At 41.1% G+C, this 21,167-nt stretch overlaps 1 protein-coding gene across 1 annotated transcript; it reads right to left on the bottom strand.

Moving 5' to 3' along the window:
- Window positions 1-6,828: 6,828 nt before the first annotated feature.
- On the bottom strand, window positions 6,829-13,775 carry LOC125530457 (xanthine dehydrogenase-like). Its single transcript, XM_087529775.1, has 8 exons — window positions 13,634-13,775; window positions 11,681-11,727; window positions 10,167-10,172; window positions 9,341-10,055; window positions 8,556-9,193; window positions 7,277-7,552; window positions 7,044-7,161; window positions 6,829-6,887 (listed from the first exon to the last, which is right to left on the bottom strand). Exons 1-8 carry the CDS (start codon window positions 13,773-13,775, stop codon window positions 6,829-6,831), a joined length of 2,001 nt encoding a protein of 666 aa, XP_087385901.1.
- Between the last annotated feature and the right edge of the window lie 7,392 nt (window positions 13,776-21,167).

The following is a 21,167-nucleotide window of genomic DNA, read 5'->3' as shown; positions in this document are numbered from 1 at the left end:
AACAAGAAAATAAAATTCCTACGATCTGATCGTGGAGGAGAATATTTGAGTTACGAGTTTGGTATACCTTTGAAAAATTGTGGAATAGTTTCGCAACTCACGCCACCCGGAACACCACAGCGTAATGGTGTGTCCGAACGTCATAATCGTACTTTACTAGATATGGTGCGATCTATGATGTCTCTTACTGATTTACCGCTATCGTTTTGGGGATACGCTCTAGAGACGGCCGCATTCACGTTAAATAGGGCACCATCAAAATCCGTTGAGACGACGCCTTATGAACTGTGGTTTGGCAAGAAACCAAAGTTGTCGTTTCTGAAAGTTTGGGGCTGCGATGCTTATGTGAAAAAACTTCAACCTGATAAGCTCGAACCCAAATCGGAGAAATGTGTCTTCATAGGATATCCAAAGGAAACTATTGGATACACCTTCTATCACAGATCCGAAGGCAAGACTTTTGTTGCTAAATTCGGAAACTTTCTGCAGAAGGAGTTTCTCTCGAAAGAAGTGAGTGGGAGGAAAGTAGAACTTGACGAGGTAACTGTACCTACTCCCTTATTGGAAAGTAGTACATCACAGAAACCTGTTTCTGTGACACCTACACCAGTTAGTGAGGAAGCTAATGATGATGATCCTGAAACTTCAGAACAAGATACTACTGAACCTCGTAGATCAACCAGAGTGAGATCCGCACCAGAGTGGTACGGTAATCCTGTTCTGGAAGTCATGCTACTAGATCATGATGAACCTACGAACTATGAAGAAGCGATGGTGAGCCAGATTCCGCAAAATGGCTTGAAGCCATGAAATCTGAGATGGGATCCATGTATGAGAACAAAGTATGGACTTTGGTTAACTTGCCCAATGATCGGCAAGCAATTGAGAATAAATGGATCTTCAAGAAGAAGACTGACGCTGACGGTAATGTTACTGTCTACAAAGCTCGACTTGTCGCAAAAGGTTTTCGGCAAGTTCACGGGATTGACTAGATGAGACCTTCTCACCCGTAGCGATGCTTAAGTCTATCCGAATCATGTTAGAAATTGCCGCATTTTATAATTATGAAATTTGGCAGATGGATGTCAAAACTGCATTCCTGAATGGATTTCTGGAAGAAGAATTGTATATGATGCAACCAGAAGGTTTTGTCGATCCAAAGGGAGCTAACAAAGTGTGCAAGCTCCAGCGATCCATTTATGGACTGGTGCAAGACTCTCGGAGTTGGAATAAACGCTTTGATAGTGTGATCAAAGCATTTGGTTTTATACAGACTTTTGGAGAAGCCTGTATTTACAAGAAAGTGAGTGGGAGCTCTGTAGCATTTCTGATATTATATGTGGATGACATATTACTGATTGGAAATGATATAGAATTTCTGGATAGCATAAAGGGATACTTGAATAAGAGTTTTTCAATGAAAGACCTCGGTGAAGCTGCTTACATATTAGGCATTAAGATCTATAGAGATAGATCAAGACGCTTAATTGGACTTTCACAAAGCACATACCTTGACAAAGTTTTGAAGAAATTCAAAATGGATCAAGCAAAGAAAGGGTTCTTGCCTGTGTTACAAGGTGTGAAGTTGAGTAAGACTCAATGCCCGACCACTGCAGAAGATAGAGAGAAAGTGAAAGATGTTCCCTATGCTTCAGCCATAGGCTCTATCATGTATGCAATGCTGTGTACCAGACCTGATGTGTGCCTTGCTATAAGTCTAGCAGGGAGGTACCAAAGTGATCCAGGAGTGGATCACTGGACAGCGGTCAAGAACATCCTGAAATACCTGAAAAGGACTAAGGATATGTTTCTCGTTTATGGAGGTGACAAAGAGCTCATCGTAAATGGTTACGTTGATGCAAGCTTTGACACTGATCCGGACGATTCTAAATTGCAAACCAGATACGTGTTTACATTAAACGGTGGAGCTGTCAGTTGGTGCAGTTCTAAACAAAGCGTCGTGGCGGGATCTACGTGTGAAGCGGAATACATAGCTGCTTCGGAAGCAGCAAATGGAGGAGTCTGGATGAAGGAGTTCATATCCGATCTAGGTGTCATACCTAGTGCATCGGGTCCAATGAAAATCTTTTGTGACAATACTGGTGCAATTGCCTTGGCAAAGGAATCCAGATTTCACAAGAGAACCAAGCACATCAAGAGACGCTTCAATTCCATCCGGGATCTAGTCTAGGTGGGAGACATTGAGATTTGCAAGATACATACGGATCTGAATGTTGCAGACCCGTTGACTAAGCCTCTTCCACGAGAAAAACATGATCAGCACCAAGGCTCCATGGGTGTTAGAATCATTACTGTGTAATCTAGATTATTGACTCTAGTGCAAGTGGGAGACTGAAGGAAATATGCCCTAGAGGCAATAATAAAGTTATTATTTATTTCCTTACATCATGATAAATGTTTATTATTCATGCTAGAAATGTATTAACCGGAAACATAATACATGTGTGAATACATAGACAAACAGAGTGTCACTAGTATGCCTCTACTTGACTAGCTCGTTAATCAAAGATGGTTATGTTTCCTAACCATGGACAAAGAGTTGTTATTTGATTAACGGGATCACATCATTAGGTGAATGATCTGATTGACATGACCCATTCCATTAGCTTAGCACCCGATCGTTTAGTATGTTGCTATTGCTTTCTTCATGACTTATACATGTTCCTATGACTATGAGATTATGCAACTCCCGTTTGCCGGAAGAACACTTTGTGTGCTACCAAACGTCACAACGTAAATGGGTGATTGTAAAGATGCTCTACAGGTGTCTCCAAAGGTACATGTTGGGTTGGCGTATTTCGAGATTAGGATTTGTCACTCCGAATGTCGGAGAGGTATCTCTGGGCCCTCTCGGTAATGCACATCACATAAAGCCTTGCAAGCATTACAACTAATGAGTTAGTTGCAAGATGATGTATTACGAAACGAGTAAAGAGACTTTCCGGTAACGAGATTGAACTAGGTATTGAGATACCGACGATCGAATCTCGGGCAAGTAACATACCGATGACAAAGGGAACAACGTATGTTGTTATGCGGTCTGACCGATAAAGATCTTCGTAGAATATGTGGGAGCCAATATGAGCATCCAGGTTCCGCTATTGGTTATTGACCGGAGACGTGTCTCGGTCATGTCTACATTGTTCTCGAACCCGTAGGGTCCGCACGCTTAAAGTTTCGATGACAGTTATATTATGAGTTTATGAGTTTCGATGTACCGAAGTCAGTTCGGAGTCCCGGATATGATCACGGACATAACGAGGAGTCTCGAAATGGTCGAGACATAAAGATTGATATATTGGACGGCTATATTCGGACACCGGAAGTGTTCCGAGGAAGTTTCGGATAAAACCGGAGCACCGGGGGTTACCGGAACCCCCCAGGGGGTTAAGGGGCCTCATGGGCCTAAAGTGGAGAAGAGGAGGGGCTGCCAGGGCAGGCCGCGCCCCCCCTCTCCCCCTAGTCCGAATTGGACAAGGAGGGAGGGGCGGCGCCCCCCTCTCCTCTCTCCCTTCCTTCCCCCTCTCCTACTTGGACAAGGAAAGGGAGGGGAGTCCTACTCCTGGTAGGAGTAGGACTGCTCCTGCACGCCTCCTTCTAGGGCCGGCCGCACCCCCCTTGGATCCTTTATATACGGAGGCAAGGGCACCCCAGAGACACAAGTTGATCCACGTGATCTTATTCTTAGCCGTGTGCGGTACCCCCTTCCACCATAATCCTCGATAATATTGTAGCGGTGCTTAGGCGAAGCCCTGCGACGGTAGAACATCAAGATCATCACCACGCCGTCGTGCTGACGGAACTCTTCCCCGACACTTTGCTGGATCGGAGTCCGGGGATCGTCATCGAGCTGAACGTGTGCTAAAACTCAGAGGTGCCGTAGTTTCGGTGCTTGATCGGTCGGGCCGTGAAGACGTACGACTACATCAACCGCGTTGTGCTAACGCTTCCGCTGTCGGTCTACAAGGGTACGTAGATCACACTCTCCCCTCTCGTTGCTATGCATCACCATGATCTTGCGTGTGCGTAGGAAATTTTTTGAAATTACTACGTTCCCCAACAGTATATATGGAAATTCCTCCTAGGTTTAGAAGCCGGGAAACAGAGGGTAAAGTGTGTCGGTTAACAAAGTCTCTGTATGGACTAAAACAGTCTCCTAGGGCATGGTTCGGAAGGTTTCGAAAGGAAATCTGTTCCATGGGTTATCGGCAAAGCAATGAAGATCATACCCTATTCTTTAAATGCCAGTGCGATTACATTACTATACTTCTTGTTTATGTAGATGACATTGTGATTACAGGTAACAATGAGGTGGAGATATCTCAGTTGAAGAAGATGTTAGCAAAGTCGTTTGAAGTCAAGGATATGGGATTCTCCACTACTTCTTGGGAATCGAAGTTGCATATGGCCCAAAAGGTATTTATCTCTCACAAAGAAAATATGTGCTTGATTTACTTGAGGAGACATGGATGTTAGGATGCAAACCTGCAGTCACACCAATAGAACAGAATCATCGGATCTCTGCAGATGACGGTGATCCCGTTGATAGGTACCAATACCAAAGGCTAGTTGGGCGGTTAATCTATTTGTCACATACGAGACCAGATATAGCATATGCTGTTAGTATTGTAAGCAGATACATGCATGACCCTAGAACTAGCCACTTAGATGTTGCGAATAGAATTCTAAGGTACTTAAAGAGTTGTCCTGGGAAGGGAATCCTGTTCACTAATCATGGACATCTGAGAATCGAGGGGTACACAGATGCGGACTGGGCTGGATGCTTAGATGATAGGCGTTCAACTTCGGGCTACTGCATGTTTGTTGGAGGAAATTTGGTTAGTTGGAGAAGTAAGAAGCAGAGTGTGGTAGCTCGCTCGACAGTGGAAGCGGAGTTTAGGTTAATGGCTTCAGGGTTGTGTGAACTGATGTGGCTAAAAACATTGCTAACGGAGTTGCAGTTGTGCAGTGGTGCACCTATTCAGGTATATTGTGATAATCAGGCCACAATTAACATAGTGAACAACCCTATTTATCATGATAGAACTAAACATATTGAGATAGATAGGCACCTTATTCGGAAGAAATTAGATGAAAGGTTATTCCAAATTAGTTATGTTAGGTCAGTAGATCAGCTTGCAGATGTATTAACAAAAGGGATAGCTGTTATATCATTTATGAGGATTTGTAACAAGATGGGGCTTATTGACATCTTCGCCCCATCTTGAGGGGGAGTGTCGTTACTCTTGTTGTATAATAGGAAAGCTAGAGGTCTTATGTGTAAAAGTGAAGCTCTGTAAATATCTGTACTGAGGATGAATGGATGAGGTTGCCCCGACCAGAAATTCCAATTTCTTCCCCTTCTCTCACCTTCGACTCCTCTCTGATTAGGTGTGTGTTCCACAACAGTCCATAACACACACACACGAATGCAACAACTTGACATTGGCCAGCGGCACATATCATGCCTCGTATTTCTTCTACGGCTTTTGTATTTTTCTAATGTTTACAACTTGATGACTACCGCTGCTTATATACATGTACTCATAGTCTCATACCTCTACCTAGTACCTAGTCATACTCTATTTGAATCTACATGTACTCATAGTCTCATACTAGGTTCGCAACATGCAAGCTTACAAGTTACAACACACTCAGATGGACATGGACAACAGGTTCTATGCGACTCTGTACACTAACAGTTTTATTGATGCAACATCACATTTGGCTGAAAGGAATGGACTGTTTAAACTCCATACCTTATATTTCCCCAAAAACCTGTGCCTTTGTCCAGTTGTCATCATGTCAACATCCCTATCCAAAACAATCTTTACTGGCCTTCTTAGACAATAGGAAGCTACGGACGCTGCCGCAACAAATATTACTGATCTAGTTTCTTTTCCTCCAAATCCGCCACCAATACGCTTAGTCTTGCAAACAACTTTTGATAGTGGAAGACCAAGAACATTCGCAACATACTTCTGATGCGTATGGGGAGCCTTAAGATAAATAACATTTAGTCAAATAATACTATATATAAGACTGAGTGCATATGCAATGTTGAACAAACATGACACAAGACACTGGTAAAAATAGACAAGTGAACTCACAAAAATAAGGGCAGGAAAGACAATACTACAATTTGTACTGGAAAAACATTTAGCTGAAAACTGCCAAGGTCTGAACAAACTGAACCAAGACAGGCACTCAACTTTGACGCACTTCTCTTCGACGAAAGAACTCTGTGATGAACCTTTGGTACATGTGATACACATGAGGCTTATTTTGTACAGCCTCTGTAAACTAATATAAGACCTTTTAGGTCACTACTTTAGTGACCTAAATAAAAATTACTGGCACCGAGTCATTAGGTGACTAGGTACTATGTAATATACAAATCCTTAGAAGTGAAGCCTACTGAAAAAATGGACCGCACCAGATGCTGGGCTATAGCCCATAATAAGCAGAAGCACTAGTTACAGTGGGTCCCACCTCCTCTACCCCTACCTCTTAACCTGACACTTAGAAGAGAAGGTATTGCTTTGCAGTATCTCTAGGTGAGCCTGAGTTTCATACTCCTTTTTCTAGATTATTACTTATTTCAGAATAAGCTATTACTTTTTTTCCGAGCAAGCACCAAAGTGTGTGTCATTTCTCAATAAAAGAACACAAAGAAGGCACAAAATGTACATTTCTCGTTAGATTTGTGGTTCGTTTCTAAATTGGTGTTTCGTTCATAAAGAAGCTATTGCTTTGGGAGCATCAAACATATTATCGACATATGAAATTCACATTATAAATTTAAAATTAAAGAACAGAGCATACTTGAGTAGATGAGATCATATGAATTTCATTTCCAGAATCAACTGGCCAGACAAGAGTGCATTGAGGTTCCATGTAGAAGTGCTCTTGACCTCCGACTCGAACTTCTCCTTCTATAATTTTATCGCATGTATTGGATGCAAAACATAGTTCAACATCCCCTTTCGAAAGGCATCTCGTGGTATGTGGATGAAAACTACCAGCTTTGATAGCTTCCTCTATTGAGAGGATTGCTGGCAGCTCAGAATACTTGATATTTACTTTATTTGCAGCAGCTTTTGCATTATCATGGGTGTCTGCCACAACGATTCCGATGATCTGCCAATGAGAAGAGAAAGGTGTAATTTGACAAAATAACAAAGACGCGGGACATTCCACCTCCCAAGTCATATCAAAACATGTACGACTAAAATATAAGATCCAACAGATATACCTGGCCAACACAAGTAATGACATCAGATGCAAAAACCTCCCCATCATGGATAATTGGCCCAATATTCTTTTTTTGGAGGAATCTAATTGGCCCAATATTGTTAGCACCGGGAACATCTTTTGAGAGGAAGAGACCAGCGAACCCAGGGGAACATTTGGCAACTGAATCATCAATAGACAAAATGCGAGCGTGAGCCTCCTTACTCAGTACCAGAGCAGCATGCAATGTATTCGGGGGTGTCGGTGTGTCATCAACATATTCTGCCTCACCAGTCACCTAGAATATTGGATGATCTAGCAAGTCACGAAATAAAATATAACAAAACAACCCCCCGCTTTTATAGTTAGTTAGTTAATTAAGTCGTTAATTGTTAAAAACGTTTGTTGTTTCTTCCATCTGGAGGTGTTGTATTTTGCATCATTTTGGCGCGCTTCTAATAAAAATGGCATGCATTTGAATGTGTGGTCCAGAAAGAAAGATTTTATAAAAGAACATTATAGTAACAAAAAACAAGACGAAAACTAGCTGAGAAAGCAGAACCAACTGGGTTCCAGTTTGTGTAAACCAGCTTCGGATTGTCCGATTCACCCACCTAGCCCACTTTGAATTCAACTTCCATATACATTGGTTTGGATCTGATCCCAGATATCTAATTAACAAAACCCTGGCCTCAGGTATAAAACATTGAGTTTGGCAGAAAAATAGAACACAGAGGAAAGACAGGATTATTTGGCTAGCATGATGTGGTCAAAGATCTGATTCACATTCCAGATAGCAAAACAAGTTTGATGCTGCCTTGGTATCAATGCCGTCAAAAAGCAAGAGATTCACGGCATGGCTGAATTGGAGATCTAATAAAGCAGAAAAAAATAATATCAGGAGAGATCTGACATTTAAGCCAAGGTCCAAACTGAACTTTATTTTTTCACAAGCTCCCAGCAGCGGCTAATGAAAACGAAGTTTACATGTGGAACTGAAAGGCGCCCAGGGGATTAGACAGAGACCAGGTCCCCAAAGTGCGTTTTGTCCAAAAGAATCCCAAACACAACAAATGTAAGCAAGAAAGAAGACATGATGTTTTCCAAGCAGCAAGTTGTAGAGGTGATGAAAATGGGAGAAATATTGTACCTCCGACACCAGGAACTACAAGATGCCTAAAAGTACAGGTACTCCTCATGGAAGTGGTTTGACCAGGAAAATTTCCATGTATTCTGATTTGAAGCAAGGATGACACAATTTAAAACTTAGATTCTGTAAAATGCTAAAACATTAATAATACCTGAAGCATAGCTGACAAATGAACCATTGGTTGACCCACGGCAGTCCCTTGTCGCACTAATTCATAACCTTGAGTTCCAATTGTAACAGGCCTAGTGTAAGACTGTATGGCTGGCATATTAGCTATATCCAGCCCCTCCGACAATCCTTTAGTGTTCAACTCATGTGTCACATAAAGGAAAAATTTGAAAAAGAAACTCAAAGTAAGTGAACTGCGAAATTCAACCATTCCACCTGGTGCATTCTCTGCTAGTGGAATGTCCTCTTTTAACAAATTAAAGGCCTCATCCAACAATCCATAGTCCAACTTCTTTCCAACAAGGAAACTTTCAGTTTTTCCAGCTGTGAGTGGAACCGGAGCTACCCCTCCATAGACGATAGAGACATCAGATACTATCCAGTTTCCTTCAGCTTCTGTTATATGCACACGCATTCCAGCATTCACCAAAGCAATGTCATCCTGCCTCCTATGAGCCTGTTTAAATTCTTTGACATACTCAAATGGCCTTGTCCATGGTAGTATAACAGATAGCAATACTTCATCATCCTTTAAATCAACTTTACGGTAACCAAGAAAGAAATCTTTTGCAATGGTGGTCCTAACATTGTTGTTAACATCAATTATCTGGAATGTTGCACCTGTAGACATCCAAAGTGGATTTAGGTCTGATATTGGACTAGCAGTACAAATGTTACCACCAACAGAAGCAACATTCCTGATTTGCGTTCCCGCAAACCATTTTAGCTGTCGTAGTATTGCCTAACAAGACGAAGTTTGAAGAGAACCACGCTCTGCAATAACCTTCTTTAGGAACTCCTGGAGCTGTGCAAGTCTAACTGCAGAACCGATTCTTAAGCCATCCTCTTCTGCTTTAAGGGTGTGGAGTTCTGGAACATGGGTAACTGAGATCATGACCCCATATTGAGCATTCTTGAACTTTGTTTCAACTCCCACTTCGGAGTTACCAATGATAAGTTTTGCCTCTGGGTAGCATGATTTCAACTGCAGTAGCTGGTCTAGTTTAAGACGTCTATACCACCTGATCCCGTTGAACCCATTCAGTCTAAGTGGCATAATTTTTCTCAACTGAAGTTCAGGAGGAAAAATGAGTTCCTTCTCATTGTATGCATTTCCATCAATTTCGTTATATGAACTAGGTAAGTAGGTTTTAACCGAAGACAATAGTGAAGAATCATTGCCATTGACATATGTCTCATTTCTGCACAAACATGGCTTCCCAGTTGAAGGGCAGATAGCTTTGCCATTGGCACTTTCCGAGGGTGAAGCAGTGTACAAGGAATCATCCGTTTTCACAAAAACACCGAAGGCATCTATTATTGGTCTGTAGCCAGTACAGCGACACAAATTTCCTGCAAGGCTATCTTCAATCTGCTCTTTAGTAGGGCGTTGTTTACTTGATCGCAGCAGCGCATACATGGACATCACAAAACCAGGGGTGCAAAATCCACATTGTGAACCATGTGCCTTGGCTAAACGTTCCTGTAATGGATGTAGAGTCATAGACCATCACGAGGAAAATAGGTATGAAATGGATGTCGGGAACTGATGAAAGAATTTTGCTAAGAATTCCACTTTTTGTTCTCAGCATACAGTAGACTGTCAAAAATGAACACAAAATGGAAGTGTAACAGCTTCATACATGTCCACATTTTCAAGAAATGGATTCTAAGTAATCAACTCTGAGACAGTAAACAAGCTTAATGAATGGGTAGGGTTTCCATGACGACTTCACATATTTCGAGACAGTTGACCTAATTACATCATATGGCATGTTCAATCAAAATATAAACTGTCAAGTAAAAAATTATACAGTTGAAATGCATTTTTTCCTATTCTGAACAAAATTGCTTTTAATCATGTTCATCAGTTTCTTCTATTTTTGCCAGTCATAGTTGACCTGTGTACTACTACTCTTATGGTAAATTTGGTGCCTCTATTAGCTAGATAGGTTAACACCACATGTCAGATTCAGACATACTGCAAATCCACACCCCACCTACTGCATATGCATGGGTAGGCTTTACAGCTAAAAAGTCTTAACATTTAACCTGTGAGGAAATATGTCACTTGTATTTTCATGAAGTCATATTCCAATATATATGCACGAGCGGGTATGTAAATATGTAGAAAACCCCTTATACAATTGGGATATTACGTGGCCATATATAACACTCTAACATGACCGACATAATACCATATTATCATAGAAGAGTTTAATTGTTATGGCGCTGCTAGAAGGAGGGCGCGAGAGGGCCAGCCGGGGGCCTTTTTGCCCACGGCCGGGCAAGAGGGAAGGGATTTCCTTCTTAATTCTTACTTGATTAGATTGATACATCTCCTCTCTTTATATAGAGAGGTTTACTTGACTCCCAAGCAAGGCTTACTTGACCCCTAAGCAAGCGACCCTTATCTCTAATTAACCCTAAGACTAACGGGCTATACTGCTAGCCCAGGCCCATTAGGTCCATTACGTACTCTAACACTACACCCCACCTGGGTATGCATCTTGTCCTCGAGCTGCAGCCTAACCAACTTATAACCATGACTCGACGCAACACAAACCTAACACCTAAAAACAAGCCTTTTACATCTCGGCTTGTTTTATTACTCTCAACTTGAAATGGACTGGGACGCTTTATTTTGGACCCCTTAACAAAAAGTGGACACCATCCGCACGTCGGACGGGCACGTGTACAGCCACCTGGATCCCATGGACACCACCTGGACAAAAGGAGTGCATGTGTATGACCACCTGGAAGTCGTCACAAGAAATTGTTATGGCGCTGCTAGAAGGAGGGCGCGAGAGGGCCGGCCGGGGCCTTTTGCCCTGGTCGGGCAAGAGGGAAGGGATTTCCTTCTTAATTCTTGCTTGATTAGATTGATACATCTCCTCTCTTTATATAGAGAGGTTTACTTGACTCCCAAGCAAGGCTTACTTGACTCCTAAGCAAGCGGCCCTTATCTCTAATTAACCCTAAGACTAACGGGCTATACTGCCAGCCCAGGCCCATTAGGCCCATTACATACTCTAACATTAATAGATTCCATATCCACCATTTCACCAGCTAGTATGGAAATAAATTAAAAACAATAATATTGTTTACCTTAGTTAGGATCATATTAGTAACAGAAGTAGCTGCCACATGGATACCTACAAGTCAATCAAAAACAGTGCATCACCTGGACTGGATGCAAACCTCGCCGGCAATTTCCAATTCCCTTGACTGTGATTATGTGCATTCCTTCCAAAGAATAAAGTGGAGCCAAGCATGCATTTATTGCAAAGTGCCTAAATAATGTAATGATTTGGGTCAAAATGGAGCTCAGATTCAAGAAATGGGCAATAACCACAAAACATGCATAACAGTTAATATATAGGATTTACATTTGCCCTTAAAATGGTTCATTAGCAATGCACACCACTATAACAGTTAAACACCACATGTTGTAAATGCAAGCAAGCTAGAGTTCGCGAATGCATGCTGTGTTTCAGCTAGAACAAAGCTATATGTGAAAGAATACAGACTCAATAAGGGTGAACGTGTTGCAGAATCTGTTTCACATTGCTATGTGAACCTCAGATTTTTTAGGATGTGTTTGGTGAGGGAACCAAGTATAATGGATTGGAATGGTTCCATCCCTTGGAGAATGGAAAGAAATGGAATGGAACGGTTCCATCTAAGTGTTTGGTACCAAGAACGGAGCAATTCCAGATTTGGATTGGAGGGATGGAATGGAACAGGATGATTCCATTATGTTTTTTTTTTCGAAAAGGAGGATTACCCCCGGCCTCTGCATCATGCGATGCACACAGCCATAGATGATTCCATTGTGTGTTTGGTTGGAGGAATGGGATGGAATGAATATGGTAAGCCACCTCCTGTATGGAAAGGGTGAGGTTATTATAACTATATAGGCGCATATGTGTAAATTTCATCAATAACTAATTTGTATTTTAAATAACATTTCATTCAGCAAGAATAACTCAAATTAGATAGAGTGAGAATGACATGACTTGTTGAAGGAATAAGATGCTCACTGTGATTTCCTTGTACTTTGATCATAGCATGAGACCATGACGGTGCAGGCTCCACATCCACCTTCACCACATCCGAGTTTTGTTCCTCAAAAGCCGATATCTACAATACATAGCTAATCAGAAATTAGAGCATAGTTAGCAAACCACCATATGTAGATGATTCAGGTACTATGTGTCAACTGTTAAGTTTTACTATATCTTGAAGGCTTGAATCTGACGAATGCAGCAGCCTACGACAGAGGATGCTGGTGAGACTGCTTGAAGAAGGCGGTCACTAACTACGATGATGCCATGACGTCCATTGAGGCTCAGTTTGATGTGTACAAGACGTGGAGGCAGGAGGATGGATGTACTGTACCTCCACTATTTATCTCTGTTTGTCAGTTCCGTCTCATTTTTACAGTAAGAGCACACTTCCAAATTAACTGCTACAGTGTACCAATAGAACAATGCAGTTGCTTTAAAACAAGTATACCCCAGCAAGTTTTCTATTGCCACAATGTAGCCAAATTAACCCGCAATGTGCTGCTATTTTTGAACAAACTACCCGCAAAAAGAAAATTGTACAAAATGTACCTCCACCATAATGTAATTACTCTACAACAAGCATACGCCAGCAAGGTTTTCTACTGGTACAATGGCAGACTCTCAATGAACAATTTTACGATTCAGGAGCAGGAAACGCGGCACAGGTCGTACAACACTGCTTACATACTCCCTCCGTTTTTATTTACTCCGCATATTAGCTTTGGTCAAAGTCAAGCTTTGCAAACTTTGACAAAGTTTATAGACTAAAATATTAACATATACAATAACAAGTCAATACCATTGGATTCATTGTTGAATGTACTTTCACATGATATAGATTTTTTATGGTAAATATTTATATTCTTTTCTATATATTTGGTGAGACTTAACAAAGTTTGACTTCCGTCAACTCTAATATGCAGAGTAAATAAAAACGGAGGGAGTACAAGTGTTGTGAGACTGGGAAGGGGGGAGGGGAAAGGGGAGCGACCTCTGAGGTACTGGAGGAGGGTGAGGTGGGCGAGGCCATCTGGGAGCAGGCGGCGGACGCCGTTGACGTAGATCAGCGCCTCGTCGGACCAGTCCGCCGCCGCGGCCGCCCCCTCCACCGCCGCATTGGTGAGCGACCCCATGGGCAGTCACCTCGCCACCTCGGGGCGGAGGCTTTCTGGACCGTACGTTAAGATGGGGGTGGATGATTACAATTTGGATGGAAGTGCTGCGAAGAAAGGTTTGTCGGCACGCGTTTCATGCTTGTTTGAGTAATACTAGTAAGAGCATCTCCAATAGCACGTGTATATTTGAATGTCTATATATTCATATAGACAATGGTCTAAAAAATCCCCTTATATACACGTCCAGTTTTGCATCAGAATGTCTATATACAGGGACCATGACAGGTGGGCTGTCGCTGGAGAGAGGAAGAAATCATGACTGCAGCTGAGTTTAGACGACGCCTTCACAATGTCCAGGCATGGACATTGTCGATGTCGATTTAGAGGATGTGTACATTTGGACGACCATATAGACAAGCTGTTGAACGCCTGTTTTGGACTCACGTCATGAAAAACGAGTATAGACATTCATATAGACAAGCTATTGGAGATGCTCTAAGGAGATTTTGATGTCAAAAAAGATAGCAAGGAGATTCCCAAAATTAGGATTTTCAGAAGAAGATGTCATTAAAGATCGATCTGATGAAATAGACTATGCAGCACATTATATGTCAACACTCCCCCTGGATTGAAAGTAAGCTGCAATTTAATTACGTCAGCCGGGTCTTGAACTCAAGACCTCTTGGCTCCGATACCATGTAGAAGTGCATGTTCCAGCCAACTCATCCAAAAGTCCGAATTGATGGAGGGAGACGGGTAATATATTCCAACACTCCCCCTCACATCTAGGCTATTTTAGTCCGTAGACATGGGATCGATGTAGGCCGCAGAATTGTTTTATTTAATACTAAAGTATTTCGATCGATCGGACACCTTATATGTATCAAAATCAAAAAGATGAAAGATGTGCCGCCGCGGGTTAGAACGTTCATACTACTTTTTTTCACTTGCTATTTATTAGTTTGCTGAAAACAACACATTTGAATCCCCGTACAAGCATTTTAATTAGTCGATTTTGGTAGATAGAGAGCAGCACAGGACAACGCCCAAGGCTGAGATTAGGGCGATGTGGTGCGCCCGGCGAAGCCGAGCCATGATCTCATCGAAGACGGGAAGGTGGGTGTGGTGTGTCGCTGGCGGAAGGGAGGACGAAGGATAATCCGTACGGAGGGGGGCTTTGGTTTTTGCTGCTGCTTGGGTTAGGTAGCCGCCAAGCTTGAGACGGAGACATTACGTTTGCCTACCGAGTCGACAACAAGGGCTTAGATAGGACCCCACAATGGAAGACCTAGAAGCTCGGTCCGTGGGATGCAAGTGTTGAAAATTTATGAAATTTTACACTATAGTTGGTATAATTTGGTCTAAACATCATCATGATCTTAACAAATAGTCTTAAAACTACACTAATTCATTAACTATTTAGTGTTAAGTAGGTAGTATAATGTATTTTGCAATATCGAGGGGGTGCCATGGCACTCCCACTAGATCCGCCCTAGGACCTCACCGGAGGCGAGGCAGGGGATTGAAATCGTGCTAGTGAGAAAGATCAGTTCATGCACTCTATCGAAATGGTTGGAGGAAGAAACAGATCCAGACATTCATTTTTTTTAGGGAATGCCATCATGGTTACTTTATTGAATTGGTAATATAGTTACATCGTTTGCAATGGCATTAGCCATAAAATCTGGGGGTTCATCGACCCACTTACAAGAAGAATTACTATCATAAGCATATTTTGCTAAAGAGTGGGCTACCTCATTAGTTTCACGAACACAGTGCATAAATTCTACAGATCCTATCATGCCAGCAAGGATAAAACAATCTGCATAGATAGCCGATGTTTTGCTCCATATCCTGTCATGTCCTACACATGCATTGATGACCTTTGTCGAGTCGGATTCAACGTGAATTGAATGATAGCCCATGTCATTTGCAAGTAGTAGTCCATGGTACATCGCCAATGCTTTAGCCGAGCATGCATCACTAATGTATGGTATAGGGGAACATGACGCAGCCAAAAACAATCCATGGTCATCTCGTATAATTACTCCAGTCGCTCCTCTATTATTCTCATTATGGAAAGATGCATCCATGTTCACTTTAACTATGGCTTGGAGCCGTTTGTTTCCAATTGACTAGAAGTGGAAAAAAAACAGTTACCTAACACCTAGGCATTTCCACATTTTTTGTTCTAAAAGTTAAAAAAAACTCATGAAGTAAACCAAAAGGGTAGCATAAATTATTGTTACCGTGATTAGGAGAACTTTATATATTCGCGAGTAATGTGTTTTATTTAACATTAGACCACCTCAGAATATGCCAAAAATGTTTGGAAATCGGTTGTCATGGAGCAAATTTACATCTTAAAGCTCAAATTCCAATGAAAATGTGTGTTGTGTGTTGAGCTATGTGGAATTACCATAATGATAATTTACTTCCTTTTCTGTAGATTATCTGCCTCACTACATATTGCATACATAGTCTTTGGTGCAACCTGCGAAAGTGCGGATCCTCTGAATTCTAGGTGCAACCACTTATGGATGGTAGCATGGGTTTTTATTCAGTCGGCATCGGTTGGTATTCGGTTCATTCGTTTTATGCCCACCCCTAGTATGGATGGATCTTGTAAATAGAATATGTGATGCATGAATTATAACATTTGCTTTTTATTCTTATGATCTACCTGTGTAGGAAGGTCGAGGCTACCAATCTGCAACAATCATCGGGTCGCTGCATTCTAAATAATTATAGCCTCAATTTAATCAATGCTACCTCTTGAGCACTGCGTTGGTTTTCTCCGAAGAGGAAGGGATGATGCAGCAAAGTAGCGTAAGTATTTCCCTCAGTTTTTGAGAACCAAGGTATCAATCCAGTAGGAGGCTACGCGCGAGTTCCTCGTACCTGCACAAAACAAATAAATCCTCGCAACCAACGCAAATAGGGGTTGTCAATCCCTATAAGGCCACTTACGAGAGTGAGATCTGATAGATATGATAAGATAATATTTTTGGTATTTTTATGATAAAGATGCAAAGTAAAATAAAGGCAAAGTAAATAGCAAAGGAAATAACTAAGTAGTAGGAGATCAATATGATAAAGATAGACCCTGGGGCCATAGGGTTCACTAGTGGCTTCTCTCGAGAGCATAAGTATTCTACGGTGGGTGAACAAATTACTGGTGAGCAATTGACAGAATTGAGCATAGTTATGAGAATATCTAGGTATGATCATCTATATAGGCATCACGTCCGAGACAAGTAGACCGACTCCTGCCTACATCTACTACTATTACTCCACTCATCGACTGCTATCCAGCATGCATCTAGAGTATTAAGTTAAAAGCAGAGTAATGCCTTAAGCAAAATGACATGATGTAGAGGGATAGACTCATGCAATATGAAGAAAACCCCATCTTGTTATCCTCGATGGCAACAATACAATACATGCCTTGCTGCCCCTACTGTCACTGGGAAAGGACACCGCAAGATTGAACCCAAAGCTAAGCACTTCTCTCATTGCAAGAAAGATCAATCTAGTAGGCCAAACCAAACTGATAATTCGAAGAGACATGCAAAGATAATCAATCATACATAAAAGAATTCAGAGAAGATTCAAATATTATTCATAGATAGACTTGGTCATAAACCCACAATTCATCGGTATCAACAAACACACCGCAAAAAGAAGATTACATCGAATAGTTCTCCACAAAAGAGGGGAGAACATTGTATTGAGATCCAAAAAGAGAGAAGAAGCCATCTAGCTACTAACTATGGACCCGTAGGTCTGAAGTAAACTACTCACACTTCATCTGAGAGGCTATGGTGTTGATGTAGAAACCCTCCGTGATTGATGCCCCATCCGGCGGAGCTCCGGAACAGGCCCCAAGATGGGATCTCGTGGATACAAAAAGTTACGGTGGTGGAATTAGGTTTTTGGCTCCGTATCTGATCGTTTGGGGGTACATAGGTATATATAGGAGGAAGGAGTACGTCGGTGGCGCAACAGGGGGCCCATGAGGGTGGAGGGCGTGCCTGGGGTAGGCAGGCGCCCCCTACCTCGTGGCCTCCTCTTTTCTTTCTTGACGTAGGGTCCAAGTCTCCCGGGTCTTGTTCGTTGAGAAAATCACGTTCCCGAAGGTTTCATTCCGTTTGGACTCCGTTTGATATCCCTTTTTTCGAAACCCTAAAACAGGCAAAAAAACAGCAATTCTGGGCTAGGCCTCCGGTTAATAGGTTAGTCCCAAAAATAGTATAAAAGTGGATAATAAAGCCCAATAATGTCCAAAACAGTAGATAATATAGCATGGAGCAATCAAAAAAATATAGATACGTTGGAGACGTATCAAGCATCCCCAAGCTTAATTCCTGCTCGTCCTCGAGTAGGTAAATGATAAAAACAGAATTTTTGATGCGGAGTGCTACTTGGCATAATTTTAATGTAATTCTTCTTAATTGTGGTACGAATATTCAGATCCAAAAGATTCAATACAAAAGTTCATATTGACATAAAAATAATAATACTTCAAGCATACTAACAAAGCAATTATGTCTTCTCAAAATAACATGGCTAAAGAAAATTATCCCTACAAAATCATATAGTTTGGCTATGCTCTATCTTCACCACACAAAATATTTAAATCATGCACAACCCCGATGACAAGCCGAGCAATTGTTTCATACTTTTGACATTCTCAAAACTTTTTCAATCTTCACGCAATACATGAGCGTGAGCCATGGATATAGCACTATAGGTGGAATAGAGTGGTGGTTGTGGAGAAGACAAAAAGTAAGAAGATAGTCTCACATCAACTAGGCATATCAACGGGCTATGGAGATGCCCATCAATAGATATCAATGTGAGTGAGTAGGGATTGCCATGCAACGGATGCACTAGAGCTATAAGTATATGAAAGCTCAAAAAGAAACTAAGTGGGTGTGCATCCAACTTGCTTGCTCATGAAGACCTAGGGCATTTTGAGGAAGCCCATCATTGGAATATACAAGCCAAGTTCTATAATGAAAGATTCCCACTAGTATATGAAAGTGATAACATGAGAGACTCTCAACTATGAAGATCATGGTGCTACTTTGAAGCATAAGTGTGGTAAAAGGATAGTAACATTATCCCTTTTCTCTTTTTCTCTCATTTTTTATTTGGGTATTTTCTCTTTTTTATGGCCTCTTTTCTTTCTTTTTTTTTCGTCCGGAGTCTCATCCCGACTTGTGAGGGAATCATAGTCTCCATCATCATTTCCTCACTGGGACAATGCTCTAATAATGATGATCATCACACTTTTATTTTTCTTACAACTCAACAATTACAACTCGATACTTAGAACAAAAATGACTCTATATGAATGCCTCCGGCGGTGTACATGGATATGCAAGAATCAAGAGTGACATGTATGAAAGAATTGTGAACGGTGGCTTTGCCACGAATACGATGTCAACTACATGATCATGCTAAGCAATATGACAATGATGGAGTGTGTCATAATAAACGGAATGGTGGAAAGTTGCATGGCAATATATCTCGGAATGGCTATGGAAATGCCAAAATAGGAAGGTATGGTGGCTGTTTTGAGGAAGGTATATGGTGGGTGTATGATACCGGCGAAAGGTGCGCGGTATTAGAGAGGCTAGCAAAGATGGAAGGGTGAGAGTGCGTATAATCCATGGACTCAACATTAGTCATAAAGAACTCATATACTTATTACGCGCATCCTCCTAGGGGGTAGATTGGTAGGAAAAGACCATCGCTCGTCCCCGACCGCCACTTATAAGGAAGGCAATCAAAAAATAAATCATGCTCCGACTTCATCACATAACGGTTCAGCATACGTGCATGCTACAGGAATCACAAGCTTCAACACAAGTTTTTCTCAAATTCACAACTAATCAACTAGCATGACTTTAATATCACCATCTCCATATCTCAAAACAATTATCAAGTATCAAACTTATCATAGTATTCAACACACTCATAAGAGATTTTTTTTATTTATTCTTGAATACCTAGCATATTAGGATTTAAAGCAAATTACCATGCTATTAAGACTCTCAAAATAATCTAAGTGAAGCATGAGAGATCAATAGTTTCTATAAAACACATCCACCACCGTGCTCTAAAAGATATAAGTGAAGTACTAGAGCAAAATTATATAACTCAAAGGATATAAGCGAAGCACATAGAGTATTCTAACAAATTCTAAATCATGTATGGCTCTCTCAAAAGGTGTGTACAGCAAGGAACATTGTGGTAAACTAACAAGCAAAGACTCAAATAATACAAGACGCTCCAAGCAAAACACATATCATGTGGCGAATAAAAATATAGCTCCAAGTAAAGTTACTGATAGAAGTAGACGAAAGAGGGGATGCCTTCTGGGGCATCCCCAAGCTTTGGCTTTTAGGTGTCCTTAGATTATCTTGGGGGTGCCATGGGCATCCCCAAGCTTAGTCTCTTGCCAGTCCTTGTTCCATAATCCATCAAATCTTTACCCAAAACATGAAAACTTCACAACACAAAACTTAAAGTAGAAAATCTCGTGAGCTCTGTTAGCGAAAGAAAATAAAAGACCACTTCAAGGTACTGTAATGAACTCATTATTTATTTATATTGGCGTTATACCTACTGTATTACAACTTCTCTATGGTTTATAAACTATTTTACTAGCCATAGATTCATCAAAATAAGCAAACAACACACGAAAAACAGAATCTGTCAAAAACAGAACAGTCTGTAGTAATCTGTAGCTAGCGCAAGATCTGGAACCCCAAAAATTCTAAAATAAATTGCTGGACGTGAGGAATTTATCTATTAATCATCTACAAAAATAATTAACTAAATATCACTTTCCAAATAAAAATGACAGCAGTTCTCGTGAGCGCTAAAGTTTCTGTTTTTTACAGCAAATTCAACAAGACTTTTCCCAAGTCTTCCCAACGGTTCTACTTGGCACAAACACTAATTAAACACAAAAAATACAACCGAAACAGAGGATAGATAAATTATTTGTTACTAAACAGGAGAAAAAAGTAAGGAATAAAAATAAAATTGGGTTGCCTCCCAACAAGCGCTGTCATTTAACGCTCTTAGCTAGGCATAACAAGCAAGAATAGATCTAGGTATTGCCATCTTTGGTAGGCAATCCATAAGTGGCTCTCATAATAGTTTCATAAGGTAATTTAATTTTCTTTCTAGGACAGTGTTCCATGCCTTTCCTTAATTGAAATTGGAATCTAATATTTCCTTCCTTCATATCAATAATTGCACCAATCGTTCTAAGGAAAGGTCTACCAAGAATAATAGGACATGAAGGATTGCAATCTATGTCAAGAACAATAAAATCTACGGGCACATAATTCTTATTTGCAAAAATAAGAACGTAATTAATTCTTCCCATAG

Source organism: Triticum urartu, chromosome 6A, assembly GCF_056163025.1.
Source record: "Triticum urartu cultivar PI428250 chromosome 6A, HENAU_Tu73, whole genome shotgun sequence".
NCBI lineage: Eukaryota > Viridiplantae > Streptophyta > Magnoliopsida > Poales > Poaceae > Triticum > Triticum urartu.
Note: the sequence above shows the minus strand (reverse complement) of the source record. Positions and strands in the feature narration are given on the sequence as shown.